This window comes from Conger conger, chromosome 12, assembly GCF_963514075.1.
Source record: "Conger conger chromosome 12, fConCon1.1, whole genome shotgun sequence".
Taxonomy (NCBI): Eukaryota; Metazoa; Chordata; class Actinopteri; order Anguilliformes; family Congridae; genus Conger; species Conger conger.
In genome coordinates this window covers 48,758,162-48,783,733 of record NC_083771.1, presented here as the reverse complement: position 1 = coordinate 48,783,733, position 25,572 = coordinate 48,758,162, and the positions used below count along the sequence as shown (strand labels likewise).

The window sequence follows — 25,572 nt, the reverse complement described above, 5'->3', positions numbered from 1 at the left end:
GGGCGATAGTGCTCCAGGGTGTTACTGTCGTGTCTGAGAACTCCATGTGTCCATTCGGCGGTCTGTTGGTTTTGATCGCAGCTTTCTGCTCAATCTGCGATGATTGAGAAAAATGTCTGGACAAAGGCCACGCTGACCTGGCAGCTTGCCAGCACTCCACACACACACACACACACACACACACACACACACACACACACACACACACACACACACTCTCACACTCTCACACTCGCGCGCACGCACACACACACACACACACACACACTCTCTCACACTCGCGCGCACGCACACACACACACACACACACACACACACACACACTGTCCCCCACCGTTTCCAGAAACACATTATTCCATCAGCAGTGACTCGATTTGGAAACCTGGCTAAACTTTGTTTTCTAAACCTTTTGTGTTTTCAGGAGGTAAAAAATAAACCTTGACGTTTGGCGCCACTTTCACCTGAATGCACAATGACTTCCTTTCCTCTCGTCCCCACAAACGGTCACTTAATGGCGCAGATAAGCTCGGCTGGTTTAGCTTGCACATACTTCCTGTACGCATAATGCACTGTAGCACAATGTCGCATTTAAGGTCTTTTTTTAGCGCAGCCTTGCTGTAATAACAATGCTGGTTTGTGGCATTGAAGTCCAACTGAGTGATTTGGGTCAGCCACGTCAGGTGGTTCCACACATTCTTGCGATTGGCTTGGCAGAGCCACGTCTCTGTCGGCTGGAATAACGTGCCACGGCGCTTTCACGTGAAGCCGTTTCCAAGAGCTCCGTTTTCCAAGATTCTCCTTAGATTTTATTCCCTGGACAGCAGACATCAGAAGACGCTTACCCTGTACCCTTCAAAGTGCGAGGCCATATATATGTGATAGAATGCTGTCATCAGAACCGAACATGCTAATGCAATGTAATGCAATTATGCTGACGATGTAACAATCATTACTGGGGAATTGATAATCGCGTTCAGTAGAGTTCAATAGAGCACCACGGTTCTAGACCACTGACTTAGAATTTTTTTTAAACTCCAAAAGCTCTGCAAAAGGTTAAATGGTAAAAGCACCCTGCGTGTTATTTGTGCTGTCAGTAACTGAGCGGGCCTGCAATCCCTCAACTGGCTAAATGTCCTTTCAGCTACAGATGCCTTATCTTGTTAGGGTGTAAAAACAGCGGAAAGAAATGAGCATATTTACCCAAATGTGAGTTGTGTAACCCAGAACTGTTCCCCCGGTGGCATTAAAGCGCGGCAGCTCCAGATCCATCCCGCTGATGTAATGCGCTAATTTACCGAGGATGCAGCGGTAATGAGCCCGAGATGAGTGCGCGTGGGCCGGCACTGCGAGGCCATCTGCCGGAGCTGGCAGCAGGCCGGCCGGGTCAGGGGGGATGTGAGGGTGGGGTGGCACTAGAGAACGAATAAAGATTTGGCGAAAATGAAACTGCGGATACAAATTAAACGGAGAGCTGATTCTGGCAGCGTTTAACGCTGACGCATTGTGAGAGTTCCTCTCCTCTGTTTTTATATTTACAAAGCTAATTAATGCCTCCGTTCGCAAAATAGCACCGCCTAATTGAGAGTGGCGCTGCCGATTTGCATATCGTCTGCATCGCAGCAAACACCATATTAGTCATTTTTTAGTATTTCTGCTGAAAAGATTACTGTTTACATTTTCTGTCACAACCGTGACTTCGCTTTGCAGTTGGAAAGACTATACTCGGATAAGATAACTGCTTTTGTATTTATACACAGAATGTTATTTTACCTTAATCCGCCTGTTTATAACACCTTGTCGGGAAGCAATGCTCGGTTAGGAACACATAAGTAGAGTTGATATTAATGAAATTGAGTGGCCTAGCGTTGATACTATTATTTACTGAAGTTACTCAAAGTAGCCTAAATCAGATATTGAGTGGGTAAATGGATCTCGATCCTTTACTGATGGCTTTTCTTAATCTGTGACTTAAGGCGTTTACTGTACTGGAACTCCAGCAGTGAAATGGGGATGCCATAACAGCGCGAACCATGGTCCATGAGCAAGAAGTGTGACCGTATGCGTACTATGCGTATGTGTGTTTGGACGTTAGTATGAAAAAGTAACCCTTTTTTAAATGGAAAAGGCTATTTTAGTTTCTATGTTAAGTCCATGTCAGAGGAAAGTAAATAAACATGGCTCAAATAAATACATTAATTAAAAGAAAATGCATTGTGTTTACTGGTCTTCAAAAGGTGCAAAGGTTCTGGGAGTGACCTGACTTCTCCAAACGAAGAGTTTCTTCAGAGTGATCGACCAAGTTCTCAGGCCCAGCTGATTCTGAATAAAAAATGTTAAGACTTTAAGTTAAATACCGTTTATGATATTAAAAAAAAGAAACCAACGCTAGCCAGAAATGCGGTTGCATAGGTTTCAGAACCAAACTATTTTTTTAAATCAGACCGGAGGTTAAAAATATGAATGGCTATGAATATGAGTTTACCAAGAGACATACGCGCAATACTTGTAGCTTCTGCCACAATAGAGAGTTGAAACGGAGGCGTGACACTTTTTCGTGTCTACTTTAAATTCAGCCGAATACCCACTAACGATGCGGCGTCCGTGTGGATGATCCCGGGACGTCAGTTAGTGGAGAGGAAGGATCTTGAATCGCTCCGCCCTCTGCCTGCTTGGCAGCTGGAAGTCTCCCCCGTTACTTCACTCCGCGATGAATATGTACATCAACACTGCGAGCTTGTTCCCGAAACGGAGAGAAATCGGAGACGGGGGACGGGTAAAATGAAAAGTTATTTACGCTGACGTCAAATTGTAAACAAGATGGCGAGTCAGACGCGGATAAAACAGCTCGCTTCCTAGCTACCGAATTGTATGGAACTCTTAAAACTGGCTTTATCGCGGAAATGATTACCATGTTTGTTTTGGGGTGAAAGCTGAACTACCTCCATTGCCGTTGGATGCGCATTGGAGTTAATATTTATGCGAATCTGGACGAGTCAACTTTTTGTTGCATTCTTTCACTAAGTGGCTCTACACAATGTTTCCAATGGAAAGTAAAGGAGAGGGTCCTGCTTTCGGCGCTGCGCTCAAGTCGGACTGCACGGCAACTTCCTCCGCCGCGTTGGACATTACAAATGAAGGGGCATTAGCTTGTTAGCTCCCGTGTTGAGCTGGCTTGGCTACCTAGTTTATATTATCTCGGAACTACGACATGGCGGTCTTGTGAGAAACTGTAACAGACTGTCATAGGACGTATAGCCTCTCTGTTCGGATTCCAGTCGGAGGATGTTACCCGCGGATGTAATATGGACAAATATGCTGACCCTCAGGTAGCATGACTAGTTAGCAAATGTACTTAGCAGCTGTTCCTAATCATGTGCGACCACCGATCAATGTAAAAAGAGCAATAACCAGTACGCACGCCGAAGCGAGGGTGTTTCATTGTTCCCGTTGTGTTTTTACCACACCGTATTTATTTAACCATGGCCGTGAGGTCTCGGAGACCCTGGGTGAGCGTGGTTCTCGGGGTCATTGTTGGATTTACCGCGGCGTCTTGGCTCATCGTCCCACGGGTGGTGGAAATCAGTGGCAAGCGAAAAAAATCAACCGTGTGCTCTTATTATGGCAACGCGGCGAGCGCCGGTAAAGTGCCGGAGGTCGTCGGCGGCACCGCGAGAAGCAATGCGTGGCAGAAAGAGAGGGACAGCCCCGTCTCCAGCCCAGAGGACAGCGATGAGGAGGAGAGCGCGTTCAGGACTAGTAACGGTAGCGGGGACGGCGGGCGACCAGTTTCGCGACCGAGGCATTTCCTTTATGTGGGTGTCATGACGGCGAAAAAGTACCTGGACACGCGAGCCGTGGCCGCCCAGCGGACGTGGACGCGCTCCATCCCTGGGAAGGTGGAGTTCTTCTCCAGCGAGGGGTCGGAGACGGTCCCGCTGCCCATTCCCCTTCCCGTGGTCTCCCTCGCCGGAGTGGACGACTCGTACCCTCCGCAAAAGAAGTCGTTCATGATGCTGAAATACATGCACGATCATTATCTGGATAAATACGAATGGTTTATGCGGGCGGACGATGATGTCTACATTCGAGGTGAATACTTCCATTGGGATTAATCTGAGTGTTTTTTGGCAACTGCCAACTTGTTCAAGGCATGGCTACTGAGTGTCCGTAGCCGTCTGTACCGCTACAGACAGCGGTGCGTTCTTTGAGAGCGCCTCTCTGGGTGTAAGTTTTTGAAGCTACACATGACATAATCTCAGCGAAAACACGTAACCGCCAAGTCTTCCAAGTTTTCTAAATAAATAAATAAATAAATAAATAATAAGAAAGTGCTGTGTGGTTGCCACACAATAGCGTAGTTTACACGATGGCCAACAGCAGAGTGATGTCATCTTTAACATCTTCATCTGTTGCAACTTTGTTAGAGTGAAGGGAAAGTTTATGTCACTATTGTTTATTTTCCACCTCCCTCAGCGCTTCCACTTTCTTCATTTTTTTGTTGCCAGTTTACTTCCATTCATTTGAAGCATGTATTAATATTTTTCATTTGCATATCTGGGCTGGCTGGCTAATTAAGGTGCGATATTAAAAGCAAGGCGTGTTTCCCGCTTTTCCCTGTAACGGTAATCGATAGCGGCACTGGTAGAACACGCCTGTCTGGAGTCCTGACCCCGTTATGCCGTTTGGTTTCGCCTTCGAGGTTTTGTAATTATATGTTTTATGACTTGGTGTCGGTGCTGTCCCGGATCGCAGTTGAAGGCATGGCTGATTGCTTAATTATTTATGTGTAGGCTTCTTGATTCACCTGTCAGCGTTCTCCTACACCTGCTGCATGGTGATCAGTCGAGAGGGCGACGGTGCGTGTTTCACTGCGCAGTTGCACCCGCGGCTTCGCAATAACGGGGCCTTGTGCGTTAAGGCGGGCTGCAGCAGCGCGCAGTGCTACTGTGTCGGAGACGAGACACTGTGCCATGACGCTGAAATACTTTTGACAGCAATATTGTCTTTTTGTTCAGCTTTCTTGTTTTTTTCTTTTCTTTCTTGAATGGCCGCTCCATTCATTCAGCTTAACATTCTAAAATAGCCATATTGGCCTCCGTCCTCAGTCAATGCCATTCACAATGATGCAGAAAAACGTCCATCCATCCGTTCCTCCATCCATCCAGCCATCCATCCTCTGTCCATCCATCCATTCCTCCACTTAGTCCAGGTCAGGGTCATGGTGGCATCAGGGCAAGCAGAGTGACACAGACATCCCTCCATCCCTCCATCCCTCCATCCCTCTCTCCAGCCACTTTCTCCAGCTCAGGGTGGGCAGGTCTGGTCCCGGAGAGCAGAGATGCAGGTTTTTATTCCCACCAGTTACCCTGGCTGAATACGCTCATTGGCTGTGTACAGTGGCGCTGGTTCAATCGTAGATTAAATCACAGTAAATCGTTTTCACAGTAAGACGCGAGCACAGTCTTGGCTGTCGTTAATGCGCTTACCGTGAACTGTAGCTAAAACTGTGAGAAAATGTCGGTGCTAATTTAGTCATTAAGGCCAGAGGTTGGCATGAAAACCAGGAACGGATCCGGCCCAGCTCTGCTGGAGCTCATCCCGGGGGTCCGTAGGCTGCCCCGGGCCTGCGGGGAGATTTAATCCCTCCAGCGTGTCCTGGGTCTGCCCCTGGGTCTCCTCCCAGGAGGACGTGCCTGGAACTCCCCCAAAGAGAGGCCCCTGGGGGCGCATGCTCATCGGGAGCCTGGACCACCAGAAAAATGTAGATCTTCTTATGAAAAATAATATATGAATGTGTGTAACTACAATGCAGACATTAGTTCTGTGTGGTCTTCTGACTGTTGGCTCTTTCAGGACGTAGTGTTGCTCATGAGGCCGGTTTATAGTCCAGCGATGGAGACACACGAGGTGCAGTGGATCTTGCTGGTCGCAGCAGGTTTATACTTAGTGACGTTTATAGGTTTTGCTAAAGACCGTCTATGTTGGGTGACAATACAGTGTTGATGAACGTTCTGCGGTTTCAGTCGGGTAACACTGCTGGGCTATAAACTGTCCTTTACCATGGCCGCTTTAGCAGCCTCGCTCACATGGATTATAATATTTCTGAATAATTGATTTATATTTGCTCAGTCTCAGTAGGTTGTTTAATAATTAAGTTACAACGAAGGCAGTAACTCCTCTCGGCTCTTTATGAAAAACCACCGTTCCCCAATTAAGGCCCAGGATCGAGACAGTGCTGGCCCTATGAGAGGCACCCTGAGCCCTCCTCCCCATCCCACACTCACACACACTCACACACACTCTCTCACACACACGCACACACACTCTCTCACACACACGCACACACACACACACACACACACACACACACACACACTCACACTCACACTCACACTCACTCACTCTCACACACTCTCTCACACACACACACACACACACACACACTCTCACACACACACACACACACACACACCCTCTTTCACACTCACTCACACACACACACACACTCTCACACACACTCACACACTCACTCTCACACACACATACACACTCTCACACACACTCTCACACACTCTCTCACACACACACACACACACACACACACACTCTCACACACACACTCTCTCACACTCACTCTCTCACACACACACACACACACACACACACACTCACACTCTCTCACACACACTCACACACACACACACACACACACACACACACACACACACACACACTCACACACACACACACACACACACACACACACACACACTCACACTCTAAATAATACATGTTTCTGAATAGTTGTGGCCCCCCTGGCAGTCATGGGGCCCCGAGCGGCCACTTATGTCTCTTACTGGGGCCCCGAGTCTTCTGCTAAAGGAAGCTCTGCAAAAAAATATTGTAATAAGACTTCATCTTTTTCTGTTATCTCAAGTAGAAAATATTAGCTTGTTTTAAAGTTTCTGTTGGTTTAACAAGTGACCCCATTGGCAAGTCTTGAGATGAGTAAAACTCTCACCTTCTTGGTTGTTGTCTTACTTTGCAAAAAAAAGTACTAGAAATAAGATTTTAATTCTATATATAAGACCAGAATTATTGTTAACATTTTTGTAGTTTTTGCGCTGTGCAGCTTGCATGTTGAACTGGTTTGATAACTGAGAGACTCGGATATCACTCAGGTGAGAGGTTCAGGTATCACTCAGGTGAGAGGTTCAGATATCACTCAGGTGAGAGGTTCAGGTATCACTCAGGTGAGAGGTTCAGATATCACTCAGGTGAGACTCAGATATCACTCAGGTGAGAGGTTCAGGTATCACTCAGGTGAGAGGTTCAGGTATCACTCAGATTAGAGGTTCAGGTATCACTCAGGTTAGAGGTTCAGGTATCACTCAGGTGAGAGGTTCAGGTATCACTCAGGTATCACTCAGGTTAGAGGTTCAGGTATCGCTCAGGTGAGACTCAGGTGAGGCTCAAATATGGCTCTGGTGAGAGGCTAAATAAAGACTGAAGATAATCAAAAACAAAAATCTAGGAAACCAATTGTCCAATTACTTTTGGACCCCTAAAATGGAAATACCCTCAGATTACAGGTGGCAGTCTGCACTTAAACCTCGTATTCATTGTGTTTCATTTGAAATTCAATGTGCTGGAGCACAGAGCCAGAAGAGCAGAAATTGTACCACCGTCCAAATACTTTCAGGCTGCACTGCAGGGAACAGATGCTCTGCCATGGCGCGTTCAAAACAGACCCGTCTCTGCTTTCCCCCTTCGGAATAAAGAATCAAAAATAAGACCAGAAGCCAGGCCGTCTGCTCTCTCTTCTTAACACAAAAACACAAATGACCACCAGGCTCTTACTGTGAGCTCTTACTGTGAGCTGTGAGCTCTTACTGTGTGCTCTTACTGTGAGCTCTTACTGTGAGCTCTTACTGTGAGCTCTTACTGTGAGCTCTTACTGTGTGCTCTTACTGTGTGCTCTTACTGTGAGCTGTGAGCTCTTACTGTGTGCTCTTACTGTGTGCTCTTACTGTGAGCTGTGTGCTCTTACTGTGTGCTCTTACTGTGAGCTGTGTGCTCTTACTGTGAGCTGTGTGCTCTTACTGTGAGCTCTTACTGTGAGCTGTGTGCTCTTACTGTGAGCTCATACTGTGAGCTGGGAGATGACAGGGAGAGGGAGGGAGAGGAGTGAGGAGTGAGGAGAGGGAGAGAGGGTGAGGAGTGAGGAGAGGGAGAGAGGGTGAGGAGTGAGGAGAGAGGGGAGAGGGGAGAGGGAGAGGGAGAGGGAGAGGAGGGAGGAGAGGGAGAGGGAGAGGAGGGAGGAGAGGGAGAGGAGAGAGAGGGAGAGGGAGAGAAGAGAGTGAGAGAGAGGGAGAGGAGAGGAGAGGGAGAGGGAGAGGAGAGAGTGAGAGGGAGGGAGAGGAGAGAGTGAGAGAGAGGGAGAGGAGAGAGTGAGAGAGAGGGAGAGGAGAGAGCCTGGAGGAATGCTGGAGGACTTTGATTTCGAGAGAGGCCTGTGCTCAGGCTACATCTGGTTGTGATTGGACAGCAGGGCTGTGCAGGAGGGGATGTTAATGAGTAAAATATCCTGTTTGCCACCATGAGGAGTTTTGGCTCCTTGGAATAGCTGTTGAGAGATGTTCATGCAAGGGAAGTTGTAATGACGATGGAGAGATTTGATCGGAAATTGATGCCGTGGAGTTTTTTGTATTTCTGGTTATATAACACAATAGTACTGTCGATATCCTTATAGTGAGAGACTCATTTTCTGGACAACTTTGACAACGTTTCAGGAACTAGCCCAATGACAAGGAACAGTGGAGCTCAGAGCAGTGTTTAATGGACAGTGAGATTAACGTTTTGATGTCTCGGACCCCTAGTAGTTGGGCATTGGGCATCCCTGCCCAGCCCAGTGTGTGCTGGGTTTTCTTTTTGCACCTTAATATCAGCAACCGATTCAGACCCAGGAAATCAGGTGAGGTGAGTTAACTGTGTGATTAACTGCTTCAATTGATCAATGAAGTGCTGAGTGACAACGAAAGCCAGCACACCCTGCGGCTCTCCAGGACCAGGAGTGAGGACAACTGCTGTACATGATGCAAAACTGTAAAAACCTGTGAAGTCTTGTGGACCAGAATGAGGCAGCGTGGCTGGCTTTTGTAACTGAGACAGCTGAGATAAAAAAAGAAAAAAAAAAAGAAAAGTGAAAAATATTTTCCTCAGTGGTTGAGCAGCTGTTGCCACAGTCTCTCACGCTGGTCTGCAGAGGTCCCTGCTGTAGCTGTAACCTCCCCCACACATCGCCCATTCCTGTTCCTTCCAGGTCTTCCCCCTCAGAATTCCTGAATGAGGATATCAGGGTGGTCCCCTCTCAGATTTTCTAATCATAAAAAAAAAATAAAAAAAATAAACCTTTTGAAATTTTCTGATATTTGTAGAAACTGTGAGAAACTTGTTTATGATTCTGGCACAGTTCCCAACGCCATTGAAGTCCAGTAAATTTCTTTGGGAACCGATTTAAACCAGTTTTTCAAACAGCCCCTTTTAATTCCCCTCATGTGCTGTACCGATCAGTTATAATCCCGGTGTTGGCCATAAACTGTCCATCCGCATATGGTGTAGAGCAGGACTGCCCAACCCTGTTCCTGGAGATTTATGGTCCTGTTGGTTTCCATTTCAACCCTAATTTAGCACACCTGATTCTACTAATGAGCAGCACAATGAAATCTCTAGCGGTTGAATGAGTTGTTATTTGTTTGGGTTGAAATGAAATCCTACAGGACGGTAGATCTCCAGGAACAGGGTTGGGCACCACAACCTTACAGGGTTAAGGAGACCAGTGGCTCATTCCGATCTTGTACTTGCTCCTGACCTGGAAATCTGTGTGTGTGTCCAGGTGAAAAGGTTTGCGTCTCTCTGTGTGTGTCCAGGTGAAAAGGTTTGCGTCTGTGTGTGTGTGTCCAGGTGAAAAGGTTTGTGTCTCTGTGTGTGTGTCCAGGTGAAAAGGTTTGCGTCTTGTGTGTGTGTGTCCAGGTGAAAAGGTTTGCGTCTCTCTGTGTGTGTCCAGGTGAAAAGGTTTGCGTCTCTCTGTGTGTGTCCAGGTGAAAAGGTTTGCGTCTCTCTGCCTCTTCCTCCAGGGGAGAAGCTGGAGGCCTTCCTGCGGTCTCTGAACAGCAGCAGGCCCCTGTACCTGGGGCAGACGGGCCTGGGCACCATGGAGGAGCTGGGGAAGCTGGCCCTGGAGCCCGGGGAGAACTTCTGCATGGGGGGCCCGGGTATGATCTTCAGCCGGGAGCTGCTGCGCCGCATGGTGCCCCACCTGGGGGCCTGCCTGCGCGAGATGTACACCACGCACGAGGACGTGGAGGTGGGCCGCTGTGTCCGGCGCTTCGGGGGAACCCAGTGTGTCTGGTCCTACGAGGTGAGGAACCCAGTGTGTCTGGTCCTACGAGGTGAGGGGGGGGAACCCAGTGCGTCTGGTCCTACGAGGTGAGGGGGGGGGGGGCAGTGTGTCTGGTCCTATGAGGTGAGGGGGAGGAACCCAGTGTGTCTGGTCCTACGAGGCGAGGGGGGGGAACCCAGTGCGTCTGGTCCTACGAGGTGAGGAACCCAGTGTGTCTGGTCCTACGAGGCGAGGGGGGGGAACCCAGTGCGTCTGGTCCTACGAGGTGAGGAACCCAGTGCGTCTGGTCCTACGAGGTGAGGGGGGGGAACCCAGTGCGTCTGGTCCTACGAGGTGAGGAACCCAGTGCGTCTGGTCCTACGAGGTGAGGGGGGGGGGGCAGTGCGTCTGGTCCTATGAGGTGAGGAACCCAGTGTGTCTGGTCCTACGAGGTGAGGGGGGGGAACCCAGTGCGTCTGGTCCTACGAGGTGAGGGGGGGAACCCAGTGCGTCTGGTCCTACGAGGTGAGGGGGGGGAACCCAGTGCGTCTGGTCCTACGAGGTGAGGAACCCAGTGTGTCTGGTCCTACGAGGTGAGGAACCCAGTGTGTCTGGTCCTACGAGGTGAGGAACCCAGTGTGTCTGGTCCTACGAGGTGGGGAACCCAGTGTGTCTGGTCCTCCAAGGTGAGGGGGGGGGGTGGGGTCAGAGGTCAGGTCACCAGCCGACCTGATGTGCGTTCAAGACACCAACGTATTCAAATGTTCGCCAACGTATTCAAACTTTTTTCTGTTCGCCACAAACGTTGGCTAACCGTTTCAAAAGGTGGTGCGCGGCGAAGAGAGCTGATGGGAAAACACCAAGAGAGCTGCCTGTGTGTGTGTGTGCGTGTGTGTGTGTGTGTGTGTGTGTGTGTGTGTGTGTGTGTGTGGAAATAGCCAGGCGGTGAGTCAGCAGTGTGTGTGTGTGTGTGTGTGTGTGTGTGTGTGTGTGGGGAACAGGCTGTGGGTGTGTGTGTGTGTATGTGTGTGTGGGGAACAGGCTGTGTGTGTGTGTGTGTGTGTGTGTGTGTGTGTGTGTGTGTGTGTGTGTGTGTGTGTGTGTGTGTGTGTGTGTGTGTGTGTGTGTGTGTGTGTGTGTGTGGGGAACAGGCTGTGTGTGTGTGTGTGTGTGTGTGGGGAGAGGGAGGACAGGTGGACACTGAATACGTATTTCTGCCTGGGTTAGAGTGCTTTAGCGATAGAGATGTGGCAGTAGCTCATAACAATAGCCTAACCCATCGCTTTCCTGTGACGCGCCCCGGCCGAGTTTATAATCACGCGTGTGATGAACGGGCTCCTCGCGCGGGGTGTGTGCGTTACGGCGTGAGCGAGAGTGCAGAGGCGCTGTACGCTGGCGAGGGCCGACGCTTTAATTCACATTCCTCATTTGCACCTGGCCTCAGTCTGCAGGCCCTCCGCGTTTCATTTCTGGCTGCAGCGTGTTTGTGAAACAATTACACTGAAGTGTTTGTGTGGAAGTCCTGCCTCCGTTTATCTGCTCGCAGACATTAATTAACGGGGGCTAGAGGCGCGGGTTATTAATATGTGGCTTCCAAAGCAATTTCGTCTTTGTCAGTGCTATTTTATGTCTTTTCAAATTAGGTTTGCAGTCGGTAACAAAGATAAACTGAATTGTGGGACTCTATCTGTTTACGGTACGTCAACTCATTCTGACATATTGATCACTTGAGCAGTGTACACAGGTTCTTTCCCAACGGTGTCGTCCTTGTGGTTTATGGTCAGTGAACAACACTTAATGCACCAAGCTATGAGCAGGCTGATAACTTGACTTCATTCATTTGATTGAATTTAGTTTGATGTTAGAAAGGAAATTAGCAGGAAAAGTAAGGAAATGGATTTTGTTCGGAAGCGATCGATCGATCGATAGATGGATAGATAGATACATTTTTATAGTGATGTTCTCACACTCAAAGTGCTTTACAGTGATGAGGGGGAAACTCCTCAACCACCACCACCGAGCTGCCACCTGGGTGACGCAACGGCAGCCATTTTGTGCCAGAACGCCCACCACACACCAGCTGAGGTAGAGAGGGAGATAACAATATTTTATGCAATTAAATACGGGTAAGGGTTAGTCTAATACACCATGAATGCTGCAATTTGCTATGGTTCAGGCATGTGAATGATATTGAAGAGCCTACAATTGTGTCGTGTTTGCTAGAAGTTGCAGATGAAGACTTGTTTGAGCAGAAAGGAGAGGAGGCTTGCAGATGTTTTAAGCGAATGGGAGTTGTCATTGGCAGGTCACATGATCAGGGTGTGATGCTCTTATTGGCAGGTCACATGATCAGGGTGTGATGCTCTTATTGGCAGGTCACATGATTAGGGTGTGATGCTCTTATTGGCAGGTCACATGATTAGGGTGTGATGTTCTTATTGGCAGGTCACATGATTAGGGTGTGATGTTCTTATTGGGCAGAAGGAGGGTGATTTCCCTGTGTTTATTTTCCGTCTCTGATCCGGCCTGATCGTCTCCGATGGGATAATGGTTTTCCTCACCTCTGCCAACGTTCCCGTCACTTCAGATCAAACGGGACTTTTACCCTCGGAACGCTTTCAAAATCCATTTCGAGTGTGTTTCTAATTTTAAAACTTTGTGTTTTTGTGTTTGTGTTTCTAATTTTAAAAATAAAATCCAAACCCCAAGATCCAGATATCTGGCAGTCTGTTTGAGCGATGTGAAAAATGAAACGCTCAACACAGCCAACACCTGCATGCTGAGCAAGGTCCCGATAACGAGGTCTGGCCCCAGAACTTCCCACAAAGAGAAGGCCACATTCCCAGAGCACAGATTTGTTAGCATTCCTGGCTGTTCCTTTGAGTCAAAGGGAACATTGCAGGAGCAATCTGGGGCTGTTACTCAGTTTTAGTTTTTCTGGTAAAAAAAGAAGCTTGATGGACTGTCCTTGATGGTTCTTTTAAATCAGGAAAGCGAACTTCATTTAATAAACCTTTTCAATACAATTGGGACTTTATTTTGATGATATAGGGTGTCCTTCATCATGTTTACTACATGACTGAAGGATGATTATCACAGGGTTTACTACATGACTGGAGGATGATTATCACAGGGTTTACTACATGACTGGAGGATGATTATCACAGGGTTTACTACATGACTGGAGGATGATTATCACAGGGTTTACTACAGGGCTGGAGGGTGATTATCACAGGGTTTACTACAGGGCTGGAGGATGATTATCACAGGGTTTACTACATGACTGACGGATGATTATCACAGGGTTTACTACATGACTGGAGGATGATTATCACAGGGTTTACTACAGGGCTGGAGGATGATTATCACAGGGTTTACTACAGGGCTGGAGGATGATTATCACAGGGTTTACTACATGACTGAAGGATGATTATCACAGGGTACTTGTGTCTGAGTGTGACCTTACAGAGACTGTTTTCTGTAAGTTGACTGAACTCAGTTGACAGTCAAACCGGAAGTGGCACTCTACCCATTCAGATAAACTCCTATAGCCCCTCTATAGTGGGTATTTGACCTTTGACCTTCCGTTTCCAGCGTACACAATCAGCTCCTCTGTCCTGCAGCCCTGAGAGGGCTCTCTCCAGCACGATGGCGCGCTGTGCATTCTGCTAGCATTTCAATCCTGCAGTTTGCCATGACGTCAGCCGCCCGTACATGTATGATAATATTTATTAATAAACTGCAGTGGTGTTTTATCGGACCTGAGGCCCTGGTGTGTGGCTGAACCATCACTGTTAGTTTTTCTTGGCGGGCTGGCCTGGTACCTCCAGACCGATGCTGTACAATCGTGTCATCTACACTGTGCTAGAAGAAATTATTAATTCACCACATGCTGATTTTGTATTCTGCATTCTCTACTTTTTTGTGTTCGATATTCTAATTTATTAATGTCGTTACAATTCCTTCTGTTTCCAAGCTGACCTGGATGTACTACAGTACTAAAGTTTCCAGTCAGCAGTTGAAGTTTTGTTTTTGAGGTGTCTGTAATTACATTTCCAACCTCTTGTCCCCGAAACTAAGTTTTCCGGGGAGCTTTGAAGTTCAGGTTGTTTACCCATAAAAAGAGATTTATTAAAATATAGTGCATTGACTTCATGCACAATGTGGTCAAGTTTAAATCAGAATAAAATGGGCTGAGTTTGAGGGGCATGTTTTATGTGTGGTGTGGCCGTGCCCTGTTGTGTGTGGAGTAATGGTGGCAGGGTTATGGTCTGACGGGGGAGGTGATGAATGGACCATCAGCCAGCCCTCTCCTGCTGGGGACTGGGGGCTCTGTGCCAGGGCTCCTCATCCTCCAGCCCTGCTGTCTCTCTCCTGCTCCCTGCAGCGATGCCTGAGCCTGGGCCCTGCTGGAGAAAACCAGCCCACGCTCAGCTCTGAAACCGCTGTTCAGACCAGCTCCCAGCTCCTCGTGGTTTACCTGGTTGACCAGTTCAGACCAGCTCCCAGCTCCACATGGTTTACCTGGTTGACCAGTTCAGACCAGCTCCCAGCTCCACATGGTTTAGCTGGTTGACCAGTTCAGACCAGCTCCCAGCTCCACATGGTTTAGCTGATCGACCAGTTCAGACCAGCTCCCAGCTCCACATGGTTTAGCTGGTTGACCAGTTCAGACCAGCTCCCAGCTCAACATGGTTTAGCTGGTCGACCAGTTCAGACCAGCTCCCAGCTCGATTGAGTTTCCCAAGAGGAAGGCGCTTGAACCTGGGAATATGTGCTGTATCCCTGTCTGTATGTAGCCGTGTAAGTGTATAGGGTTCCAGAAATTGGATTTGTATGTAACATCTGGCACTGTTGTTGGATGCCGGCCAATCAGAATAAACTAGGAAGAAGTCCTGACCATCTGTCAGCCTATAAGAGCGCAGGCCAAATGACGTGTAAATGGAGCGTGATTAAAATGGCGGCAGTAAAACACGGCGTGAGACAGCCTCTCCACTCGTTAGACTCAATCTGCCCTTTTCCGTCCCTTAAAACTCTTTATTTCTCCAATCATAACTAAACTTTTCATTAGTTCTGTGGTTAAAATCTGCATACCGAACACCAGCACATTTACTTACGTGGAGTACATACTTACAACTGCTCTCATGGATGATATGAAAGAGTGCAGCCTGCATTCATGTATTTTATGGACATTTCTGAAAAAGCTGGTCTGTGATTGTATTTCAGATCATGCCACTGTACAGGAGAAAAGCCAGGACTGTGCTTTTGATATCTGTACAGTAGAATAGCAGGGCTGTGCTGTTTATAATATCTGTACAGTGGAATAGCAGGGCTGTGCTATTTATAATATCTGTACAGTAGAATAGCAGGGCTGTGCTATTTATAATATCTGTACAGTAGAATAGCAGGGCTGTGCTGGTTGTAATATCTGTACAGTAGAATTGCAGGACTGTGCTGGTTATAATATCTGTACAGTGGAATAACAGGGCTGTGCTGTGTTATAACTGGACTGTAATTCAAGTTTCTGATATATCCGTTTCTGCTGGTTGGGTAAAGAGAGATCCTGTGTGGTTATTTCCGTGCCGTATGCCCTGTTCCCTGCTATAGTTCCTGTTCAATAATGCAGCCAACAAATAATGCTATTCAGCAAATCACAGAGACGGGTATGACTCCGTTCAATTCGGTGGCCAAAAATTAATGTTGTATTTTCAATACAAGTGCTGTTTGAAATGCATAGATACGGTTTTAACCGAGCGGAACACCCACTCTCACTCCAAAAAGGTGGATATGTTTTGAATTACAAATGCACAACACTATGACTGACAGGCAATGAAGTTCACTTTAAATAAGTGAGAATGTATTTTTAATTTAAAATCAGGAATTGAGAGAGGGAGGGAGGGAGAGCGAGGGAGAGGGGGAGAGAGGGAGAGAGAGAGGGAGAGAGAGAGGGAGAGAGGGAGAGAGGGAGAGAGGGAGGGAGAGCGAGGGAGAGAGGGAGGGAGAGCGAGGGAGAGGGAGGGAGGGAGAGCGAGGGAGAGGGAGGGAGGGAGAGCGAGGGAGAGCGAGGGAGGGAGAGCGAGGGAGAGCGAGGGAGAGAGGGAGGGAGGGAGAGCGAGGGAGAGAGGGAGGGAGGGAGAGCGAGGGAGAGAGGGAGGGAGGGAGGGAGAGAGAGAGGGAGGGAGAGAGGGAGGGAGAGGGGGAGAGAGAGACACTGCTTTGGTTTACTTTGTGCATTCAGTCCTCGAACTCAATTAGCAACATCTTGCTAGAATTCCGGTTGTGGGGTCGTGAGGTTAAAGCCCGGGCAGCTTGTCTGCACACCGCTCCTGTTCTCAAAGGCCGAGTTATTAAAGAACACACACATCTTCCGCTTTCTTTTCTCTCCCCTCCGGGAAACCGTCCCAGCATGCACTGCACAGACACAGGGGTGTGAACGAGCTTTTCTGTGACGGTGCGAGTTTGACCTCCTGACCCCCCCGCTGCGGGAGCGTCTGCACTCGAGCCTTTCCCCCGCTGCCTGCCTCTGCGCTGCGGGAGGGTGGGGGGGCGGTGGAGGTCATCCCACCTTTAGAATGCATCCGCTTCAAGTTGTACCCTACAGAATGTTGGCCGTACTTTGTTTCCATACGTTACTTCTGTTTAGCTAAAGGATAAACGCTAATGACCAATAATCAGTTCAGTTGTAATCGGGATGTCATTGGAACATTTGTTGTGTTTTTCTGTGCTGGTTTTCTGAAGGATGGATCTCTCTGTTTCCATGCAGAACGAGGTGATCTCCTCTCAGTTTCTGTCTCTGTCCTCTGCCCCTCACACTGTCTCTACTGTCTCTGTCCCTCACGCTGTCTCTACTGTCTCTACTGTCTCTGTCCTCTCCCCCTCACGCTGTCTCTACTGTCTCTGTCCTCTGCCCCTCACGCTGTCTCTACTGTCTCTCCCCTCTCCCCTCACGCTGTCTCTACTGTCTCTACTGTCTCTGTCCCTCACGCTGTCTCTACTGTCTCTGTCCCTCACGCTGTCTCTACTGTCTCTGTCCTCTCCCCTCACGCTGTCTCTCCTGTCTCTGTCCTCTGTCCCTCACGCTGTCTCTCCTGTCTCTGTCCTCTCCCCCTCACGCTGTCTCTTCTGTCTCTGTCCTCTCCCCCTCACGCTGTCTCTACTGTCTCTGTCCTCTGTCCCTCACGCTGTCTCTACTGTCTCTGTCCCTCACGCTGTCTCTACTGTCTCTGTCCTCTCCCCCTCACGCTGTCTCTTCTGTCTCTGTCCTCTCCCCCTCACGCTGTCTCTTCTGTCTCTGTCCTCTCCCCCTCACGCTGTCTCTACTGTCTCTGTCCCTCACGCTGTCTCTACTGTCTCTGTCCCTCACGCTGTCTCTACTGTCTCTGTCCTCTCCCCCTCACGCTGTCTCTACTGTCTCTGTCCTCTCCCCCTCACGCTGTCTCTACTGTCTCTCCCCTCTCCCCCTCACGCTGTCTCTACTGTCTCTCCCCTCTCCCCCTCACGCTGTCTCTACTGTCTCTCCCCTCTCCCCCTCACGCTGTCTCTACTGTCTCTCCCCTCTCCCCCTCACGCTGTCTCTACTGTCTCTACTGTCTCTGTCCCTCACGCTGTCTCTACTGTCTCTGTCCTCTCGAGTCTGAGTGCCATGGCCTCTACCATCTCATCAGTGCTGAGCGGTCTGATGAGGAATAATTGCATATTGCTTCAGTCTAATACCCGTTCTGCCCCGTCGGCCCGTGTCTCCAGGTTCTGTGGCTAAATTAGCGGACTGGTCTTGGACTCACTCAGACCGGCACCTTCTGCGGAGCTGCAGATTACACTTAATGGGGCTCATTAATGCTGCTTAGACATCTGCTGGACAGATCTGTACGAGGTTGCCAGATCTGCTGTACTGATCTGTATGAGGTTGCCAGATCTGATTCATGCTCTTTCACTATTTGACACTGTATTTATCCGTTTCCCGTAACTGTATTTAGGCATGAGACTCGTATTGTGGACAGACCTGGGTCTAATACGGAATTGTTTTGGATTAAAATACTTTTCTACACTGTACTGAGCTTGTCTGGTGTACTGGTGAACCTGTGAAATACTCTCAAAATGTGCGAACCCCGCCTTCTGGAAAAATCAATCGAGCACAGAAAAGTAATTGATTCCAAAGCGGTTGCGTAATTATCCCAGGTCTGATTGTGTTTGTTTGGTTCAAACTGGGGTGTGCAATATCCTGTGGATCCAGGATCATCAAACCACAACTGCTGGTTTCCCACCCTCCCTTTACCTGGGAGTCAGGTGTGTTCACCCTCCCTTTACCTGGGAGTCAGGTGTGTTCACCCTCCCTTTACTTGGGAGTCAGGTGTGTTCACCCTCCCTTTACTTGGGAGTCAGGTGTGTTCACCCTCCCTTTACCTGGGAGTCAGGTGTGTTCACACTCCCTTTACCTGGGAGTCAGGTGTGTTCACCCTCCCTTTACCTGGGAGTCAGGTGTGACCACCCTCCCTTTACCTGGGAGTCAGGTGTGTTCACCCTCCCTTTACCTGGGAGTCAGGTGTGTTCACCCTCCCTTTACCTGGGAGTCAGGTGTGTTCACCCTCCCTTTACCTGGGAGTCAGGTGTGACCACCCTTCCTTTACCTGGGAGTCAGGTGTGTTCACCCTCCCTTTACCTGGGAGTCAGGTGTGTTCACCCTCCCTTTACCTGGGAGTCAGGTGTGTTCCACCCTCCCTTTACCTGGGAGTCAGGTGTGTCCACCCTCCCTTTACCTGGGAGTCAGGTGTGTTCCACCCTCCCTTTACCTGGGAGTCAGGTGTGTTCCACCCTCCCTTTACCTGGGAGTCAGGTGTGTTCACCCTCCCTTTACCTGGGAGTCAGGTGTGTTCACCCTCCCTTTACCTGGGAGTCAGGTGTGTTCACCCTCTCTTTACCTGGGAGTCAGGTGTGTTCACCCTCCCTTTACCTGGGAGTCAGGTCAGGTGTGAAGACAGTCTGGCCAATCAGGAGCACTAATTGTCCAGTTAATTACCTGGGAGAAAAGAAGACCAGGCCTGGATTTGGACTAGAGAGTCAGATCGTATGGTCCCTGCTGTAGATTCAAGGTATGAGCAGTCACCTTTTCCATCAGAGGTGAGATTTTATACAAAATATAAAAAAAATATGGCTCAGTGCATTCATCAGTGATACTTCTAAATATAAAAAAAGCCTCCACAATTATGCAAATAAGAACCTGCCAATCCGCGCTTCTGTTCTCCGCATTTATGGGCTTTTTCTGGCTAAATGACTGACATTAATTATGCTCTTATTTCACTACCTACAATTTAGAGAGCCATGTTAAAATTACATATCCTCTATATGTATTTTTTAAAGTTTGAAGTAAATGAGCAGGATATTGTTTTTGAAAGCGGCTGGCCCCTGTCCTCTCTGTGTTGTGTTGTTTCTGCCTGACATTGCCATCACATTCCCTGACTCACATTCCTCCCCCTCTGTCACACACGTTTTTAACCCCCGTGTATTTCCGTACCGCTGCACTAAATATGAAACTCTGCTCAACGGCATATTTTTAACTGCTGTTATTACCAGTGCGATCTGCTCCTCGTGTAAAAATGCACTTATTTTAATCTGCAGTCTTATATAGTTTAACCAGTCCCTCACTTTTAATCCTCGCTTCTTTTGCGGAAAGATTTAATTCATATTCACGGCACAAATTTAGTCTCTCTCTACGTATTGTTGCATTATTTGAATTCGGGTTTCCAAAAATAAGATTGCTTTCATGCTCGGTGAGTCGGTGTCTGCATACTGATTAAAGAAGGCCTCCTGCAGGCCCCGGCAGAGCGACTCTGCGCTGTGCTCTTGAGTCTCAGGCCGAGGCGGGCATATCCACGCTCTCATCTCAGGCTCCCTTCAGCTTAAGCCCGGGCTGTGGAGCGTTCGCCTTTTAACATTCCGAATCAGTGTTCCAGAACTCCCCTGCGCTCGATCGCCGGCACCGACTGTGACATCAGCATTAGAATGTTCAGTTTGGAGCGTTCCGATCGCACGTTTCTGACCTCTCGCCTTAACGGGTCGAGAGGGCAAATTAGTGCATAATATTAGATTTATTTCGTCTTTTGCTTTTGCTTTTATGATTTCAAAGGTTGTATTTGAGTTCAGTTTAGAATGTTAATTTTCTCTATTGACCTGCAGCACTCCATAGCTCTTTTGAAAAATGTGTGCATTCGATTTTTTTTTATTGATTAATTTTTATAAATGAAATGTTTGGTGGAAGTGGTCGTAGCCGCTGCGTTGTTGTGCTGTATTGCCTTATGATTGGACAGTCCTAGCCATGCACACCAGCTGCTTCCTGACTGGCGGTGGTGGCTGATTTGGGGTGGGGTGCATGGATGGAACAGGTCTAAGAATGGGGCATTCTTAAATTTCAGCAAAAATGGTGACCCTCGCCCAATGTGCGAATACACATACACGCACACACACACCTACGCACACACACACACACGCTTACGCACACACACACACACACAAACGCGCCTACGCACACGCATACACACACACCTACACACGCACACACACACACACACACACACATACACACACCTACACACACACACACACACACACACACCTACGCCTACGCATACACACACACACCTAAGCACGCGCACACACACACACACCTACGCATGCACACACACACGCTTACGCACACACACACACACACACACACACACACGCCTAAGCACACGCATACACACACACACACACACACACACACACGCCTAAGCTCACGCATACACACACACACCTACGCGCGCGCACACACACACACACACACACACACACACACACACCCCCCTACGCACACGCATGCACGCAACAGACGCACAAACGCACACACACTTGGGTAGCCTGCTGGCACGGTGTTTGACTGGTGGCTGGTGGCTGGTGATGGTGACTGGTGACTGGTGACTGGTGACTGGTGACTGGTGACTGGTGACTGGTGATGGTGGCTGGTGACTGGTGATGGTGACTGGTGGCTGGTGATGGTGACTGTTGCTGGTGACTGGTGACTGGTGACTGGTGACTGGTGACTGGTGACTGGTGATGGTGGCTGGTGACTGGTGACTGGTGACTGGTGACTGTTGCTGGTGACTGGTGACTGGTGACTGGTGGCTGGTGATGGTGACTGTTGCTGGTGACTGGTGACTGGTGACTGGTGGCTGGTGATGGTGACTGTAGCTGGTGATTGGTGGCTGGTGATTGGTGGCTGGTGACTGATGATGGTGACTGGTGGCTGGTGATGGTGACTGGTGACTGTTGCCTGGTGACTGGTGACTGGTGGCTGGTGACTGGTGGCTGGTGATGGTGACTGGTGACTGGTGACTGGTGACTGGTGGCTGGTGACTGTTGCTGGTGACTGGTGGCTGGTGGCTGGTGCTGGTTGGAGCTCCGGTGGGATGCTGACCTGCATCTGGAGAGATGAAAGTCGGTCCCTAGATGAAGGAAGAACTCTGCTGTTGGGCCCTTGAGCCCCTTAATCCAAACACTGCTTCCCTCTGCATCTCTTTCTTTCTTTCTCTCTGCATCTCTTTCTTTCTTTCTCTCTGCATCTCTTTCTTTTTCTCTCTGCATCTCTCTTTCTATTTATTTATCTCTCTCTCTCTCTCTCTCTCTCTCTCTCTCTCTCTACTTGCAACTGTTCTCTCTGGCATTTCTCCCATAGCCTCCTTGCAAAATAGAAGCATGTTCTCAATAGGTTAAATATAGGATTATAACTTTGTGATTAGTTGCAATAATAAAAACTCAGTAAGCAACTGTGGACAGTGGACTTTTAAAGCGTATGTGCTAATTAAATCTCATTACTGGGCAGACTTGAGTGTGAAGTGCTTCACTGTGTTACTTAGGCCAGATCGCTACTGTAGCCCTTAAAAGGTGTTAAGCACTTTCTGCTCGACTCTTTTTGAAATGTGAGTGAAATGCCTTCACACTCCACTCACTCCTCTACTCGTGTTGAAGATGGCTGGTGTTACAAGGCCAGTCTGCTAAACACAGGAGTACATACTCAGAGCTAAACACAGGAGTACATACTCAGAGCTAAACACAGGAGTACATACTCAGAGCTAAACACAGGAGTACATACTCAGAGCTAAACACAGGAGTACATACTCAGAGCTAAACACAGGAGTACATACTCAGAGCTAAACACAGGAGTACATACTCAGAGCTAAACACAGGAGTACATACTCAGAGCTAAACACAGGAGCACATACTCAGAGCTAAACACAGGAGTACATACTCAGAGCTAAACACAGGAGTACATACTCAGAGCTAAACACAGGAGTACATACTCAGAGCTAAACACAGGAGTACATACTCAGAGCTAAACACAGGAGTACATACTCAGAGCTAAACACAGGAGTACATACTCAGAGCTAAACACAGGAGTACATTCTCAGAGCTAAACACAGGAGTACATACTCAGAGCTAAACACAGGAGTACATACTCAGAGCTAAACACAGGAGTACATACTCAGAGCTAAACACAGGAGTACATACTCAGAGCTAAACACAGGAGTACATACTCAGAGCTAAACACAGGAGTACATACTCAGAGCTAAACACAGGAGTACATACTCAGAGCTAAACACAGGAGTACATACTCAGAGCTAAACACAGGAGTACATACTCAGAGCTAAACACAGGAGCACATACTCAGAGCTAAACACAGGAGTACATACTCAGAGCTAAACACAGGAGTACATACTCAGAGCTAAACACAGGAGTACATTCTCAGAGCTAAACACAGGAGTACATACTCAGAGCTAAACACAGGAGTACATACTCAGAGCTAAACACAGGAGTACATACTCAGAGCTAAACACAGGAGTACATACTCAGAGCTAAACACAGGAGTACATACTCAGAGCTAAACACAGGAGTACATACTCAGAGCTAAACACAGGAGTACATACTCAGAGCTAAACACAGGAGTACATACTCAGAGCTAAACACAGGAGTACATACTCAGAGCTAAACACAGGAGTACATACTCAGAGCTAAACACAGGAGTACATACTCAGAGCTAAACACAGGAGTGCATACTCAGAGCTAAACACAGGAGCGCATACTCAGAGCTAAACACAGGAGTGCATACTCAGAGCTAAACACAGGAGCGCATACTCAGAGCTAAACACAGGAGCACATACTCAGAGCTAAACACAGGAGCACATACTCAGAGCTAAACACAGGAGTACATACTCAGAGCTAAACACAGGAGCACATACTCAGAGCTAAACACAGGAGCACATACTCAGAGCTAAACACAGGAGCACATACTCAGAGCTAAACACAGGAGCACATACTCAGAGCTAAACACAGGAGCACATACTCAGAGCTAAACGCAGGAGTACATACTCAGAGCTAAACGCAGGAGTACATACTCAGAGCTAAACACAGGAGTACATACTCAGAGCTAAACACAGGAGTACAGACTCAGAGCTAAACGCAGGAGTACATACTCAGAGCTAAACACAGGAGTACAGACTCAGAGCTAAACGCAGGAGTACATACTCAGAGCTGTGGGGATCATGGCTCTCTCTCACACAGCTTGCAGGGCAGGGCGGACATATTGAAAAAGCTTCTCGGGGTTTGAGTGCTGATCCACGATCAGTTTGAGATTTTAGCTCATGTTACATACAGCTGGAGAGCGCAGGTCTGGGATCAGGCCCCTGCTGTTGTTCAGTTGGCCGGACTCTGAGGCGCTGGAGAGGATGGAGCTTCCTGGGGTCAGGTCTTCCCTGCAGTCGTTCTGTACCCCACACTGCAGTCGTTCTGTACCCCACACTGCAGTCGTTCTGTACCCCACACTGCAGTCGTTCTGTACCCCACACTGCAGTCGTTCTGTACCCCACACTGCAGTCGTTCTGTACCCCACACTGCATGCAGTCGTTCTGTACCCCACACTGCATGCAGTCGTTCTGTACCCCACACTGCAGTCGTTCTGTACCCCACACTGCATGCAGTCGTTCTGTACCCCACACTGCATGCAGTCGTTCTGTACCCCACACTGCATGCAGTCGTTCTGTACCCCACACTGCATGCAGTCGTTCTGTACCCCACACTGCATGCAGTCGTTCTGTACCCCACACTGCATGCAGTCGTTCTGTACCCCACACTGCAGTTTGACCTCTGAGAGTCTCTGTCACTCCCAGCTGCTGAGAGGATGTGGGTGCCAGGTTTCAGGTTCACTGGTATCATTGATACATGTTGTTTTTTCCCCCGTTTGTCATCAGATTAATCCACAAGGCTCAAGTCCTTATCTTTGTGCTCATTTCTAACGCTTGAAATGGTACTTCCCTCTAGAGACTTTCAGTGCACTTATCCCTGGTTATGGGTATGCACTTTGTTGTACGTCGCTCTGGATATGAGCATCTGCCAAATGTCTGTGTGTGTAGTACGCTGGTCAGAGTGTGTGTGCGCTACGCTGGTCAGAGTGTGTGTGTACTACACTGGTCATAGTGTGTGTGTGTAGTACGCTCGTCAGTGTGTGTGTGTGTGTGTTTGTTAGCATATGTGCGTGTTTCTGTGTGTGTGTGTGTGTGTGTGAGTGTGTGAGTGTGTGAGTGTGTGAGTGTGTGAGTGTGTGAGTGTGTGAGTGTGTGAGTGTGTGAGTGTGTGAGAGTGTGAGAGTTTCTGTGTGTGTGTGTGTGTTCTGTGCCACCTGCTCACTCTCCCATGACAGGTCCAGGCCTCCTTCAGGCATGGAATTCTGGGTAGCAGGAAGTGATGTCATGGCAACAGAAAGTGGGCTTTGATGCATAAGTAAAAAAAAATTTATGTTCTCCTTTCGAAAGCTCACAAATTTTATACCCCAGTAATTACACATATTTGAAATGTGCTTTAGGGAAAAGGTTCACTGGGATGCAGGTAATGGTTCAGTGCCTCCGTTCACGCTGTGAGGTATTTACTGTAAGTGTACAAAGTGTCTTCACCTCCGGCTCATGAATATGATCTTCCTGTGCGAGAGCCATTTTTATGAGGGCCGTAATTCAATCCCAGCCGCTATCAGAAGATGTTTATCCCTTTATCCCTGAGTGCCATCGTAGCGTAACGCTCATTTTGCACGGACGTACGGGTTGCGTGTAACGGCGTCTCTCCTCCCTGCCAGGGCCTGTCCTCCCGACGCAGTCGAGCAGAGCGCTGTCTCTTCT

The 25,572-nt window shown here is 48.5% G+C and overlaps 1 protein-coding gene across 1 annotated transcript in view; it reads left to right on the top strand.

Moving 5' to 3' along the window:
* The first annotated feature begins 2,612 nt into the window (after positions 1-2,612).
* The window catches only part of chsy3 (chondroitin sulfate synthase 3), a 176,264-nt gene continuing 153,304 nt past the window's right edge, over positions 2,613-25,572 (top strand). The window contains exons 1-2 of the mRNA XM_061263523.1: positions 2,613-4,089; positions 10,137-10,420. Coding sequence (XP_061119507.1) covers positions 3,480-4,089; positions 10,137-10,420 — 894 coding nt within the window. The 5' untranslated portion in view covers positions 2,613-3,479. The remainder of the gene's footprint in view (positions 4,090-10,136; positions 10,421-25,572) is intronic.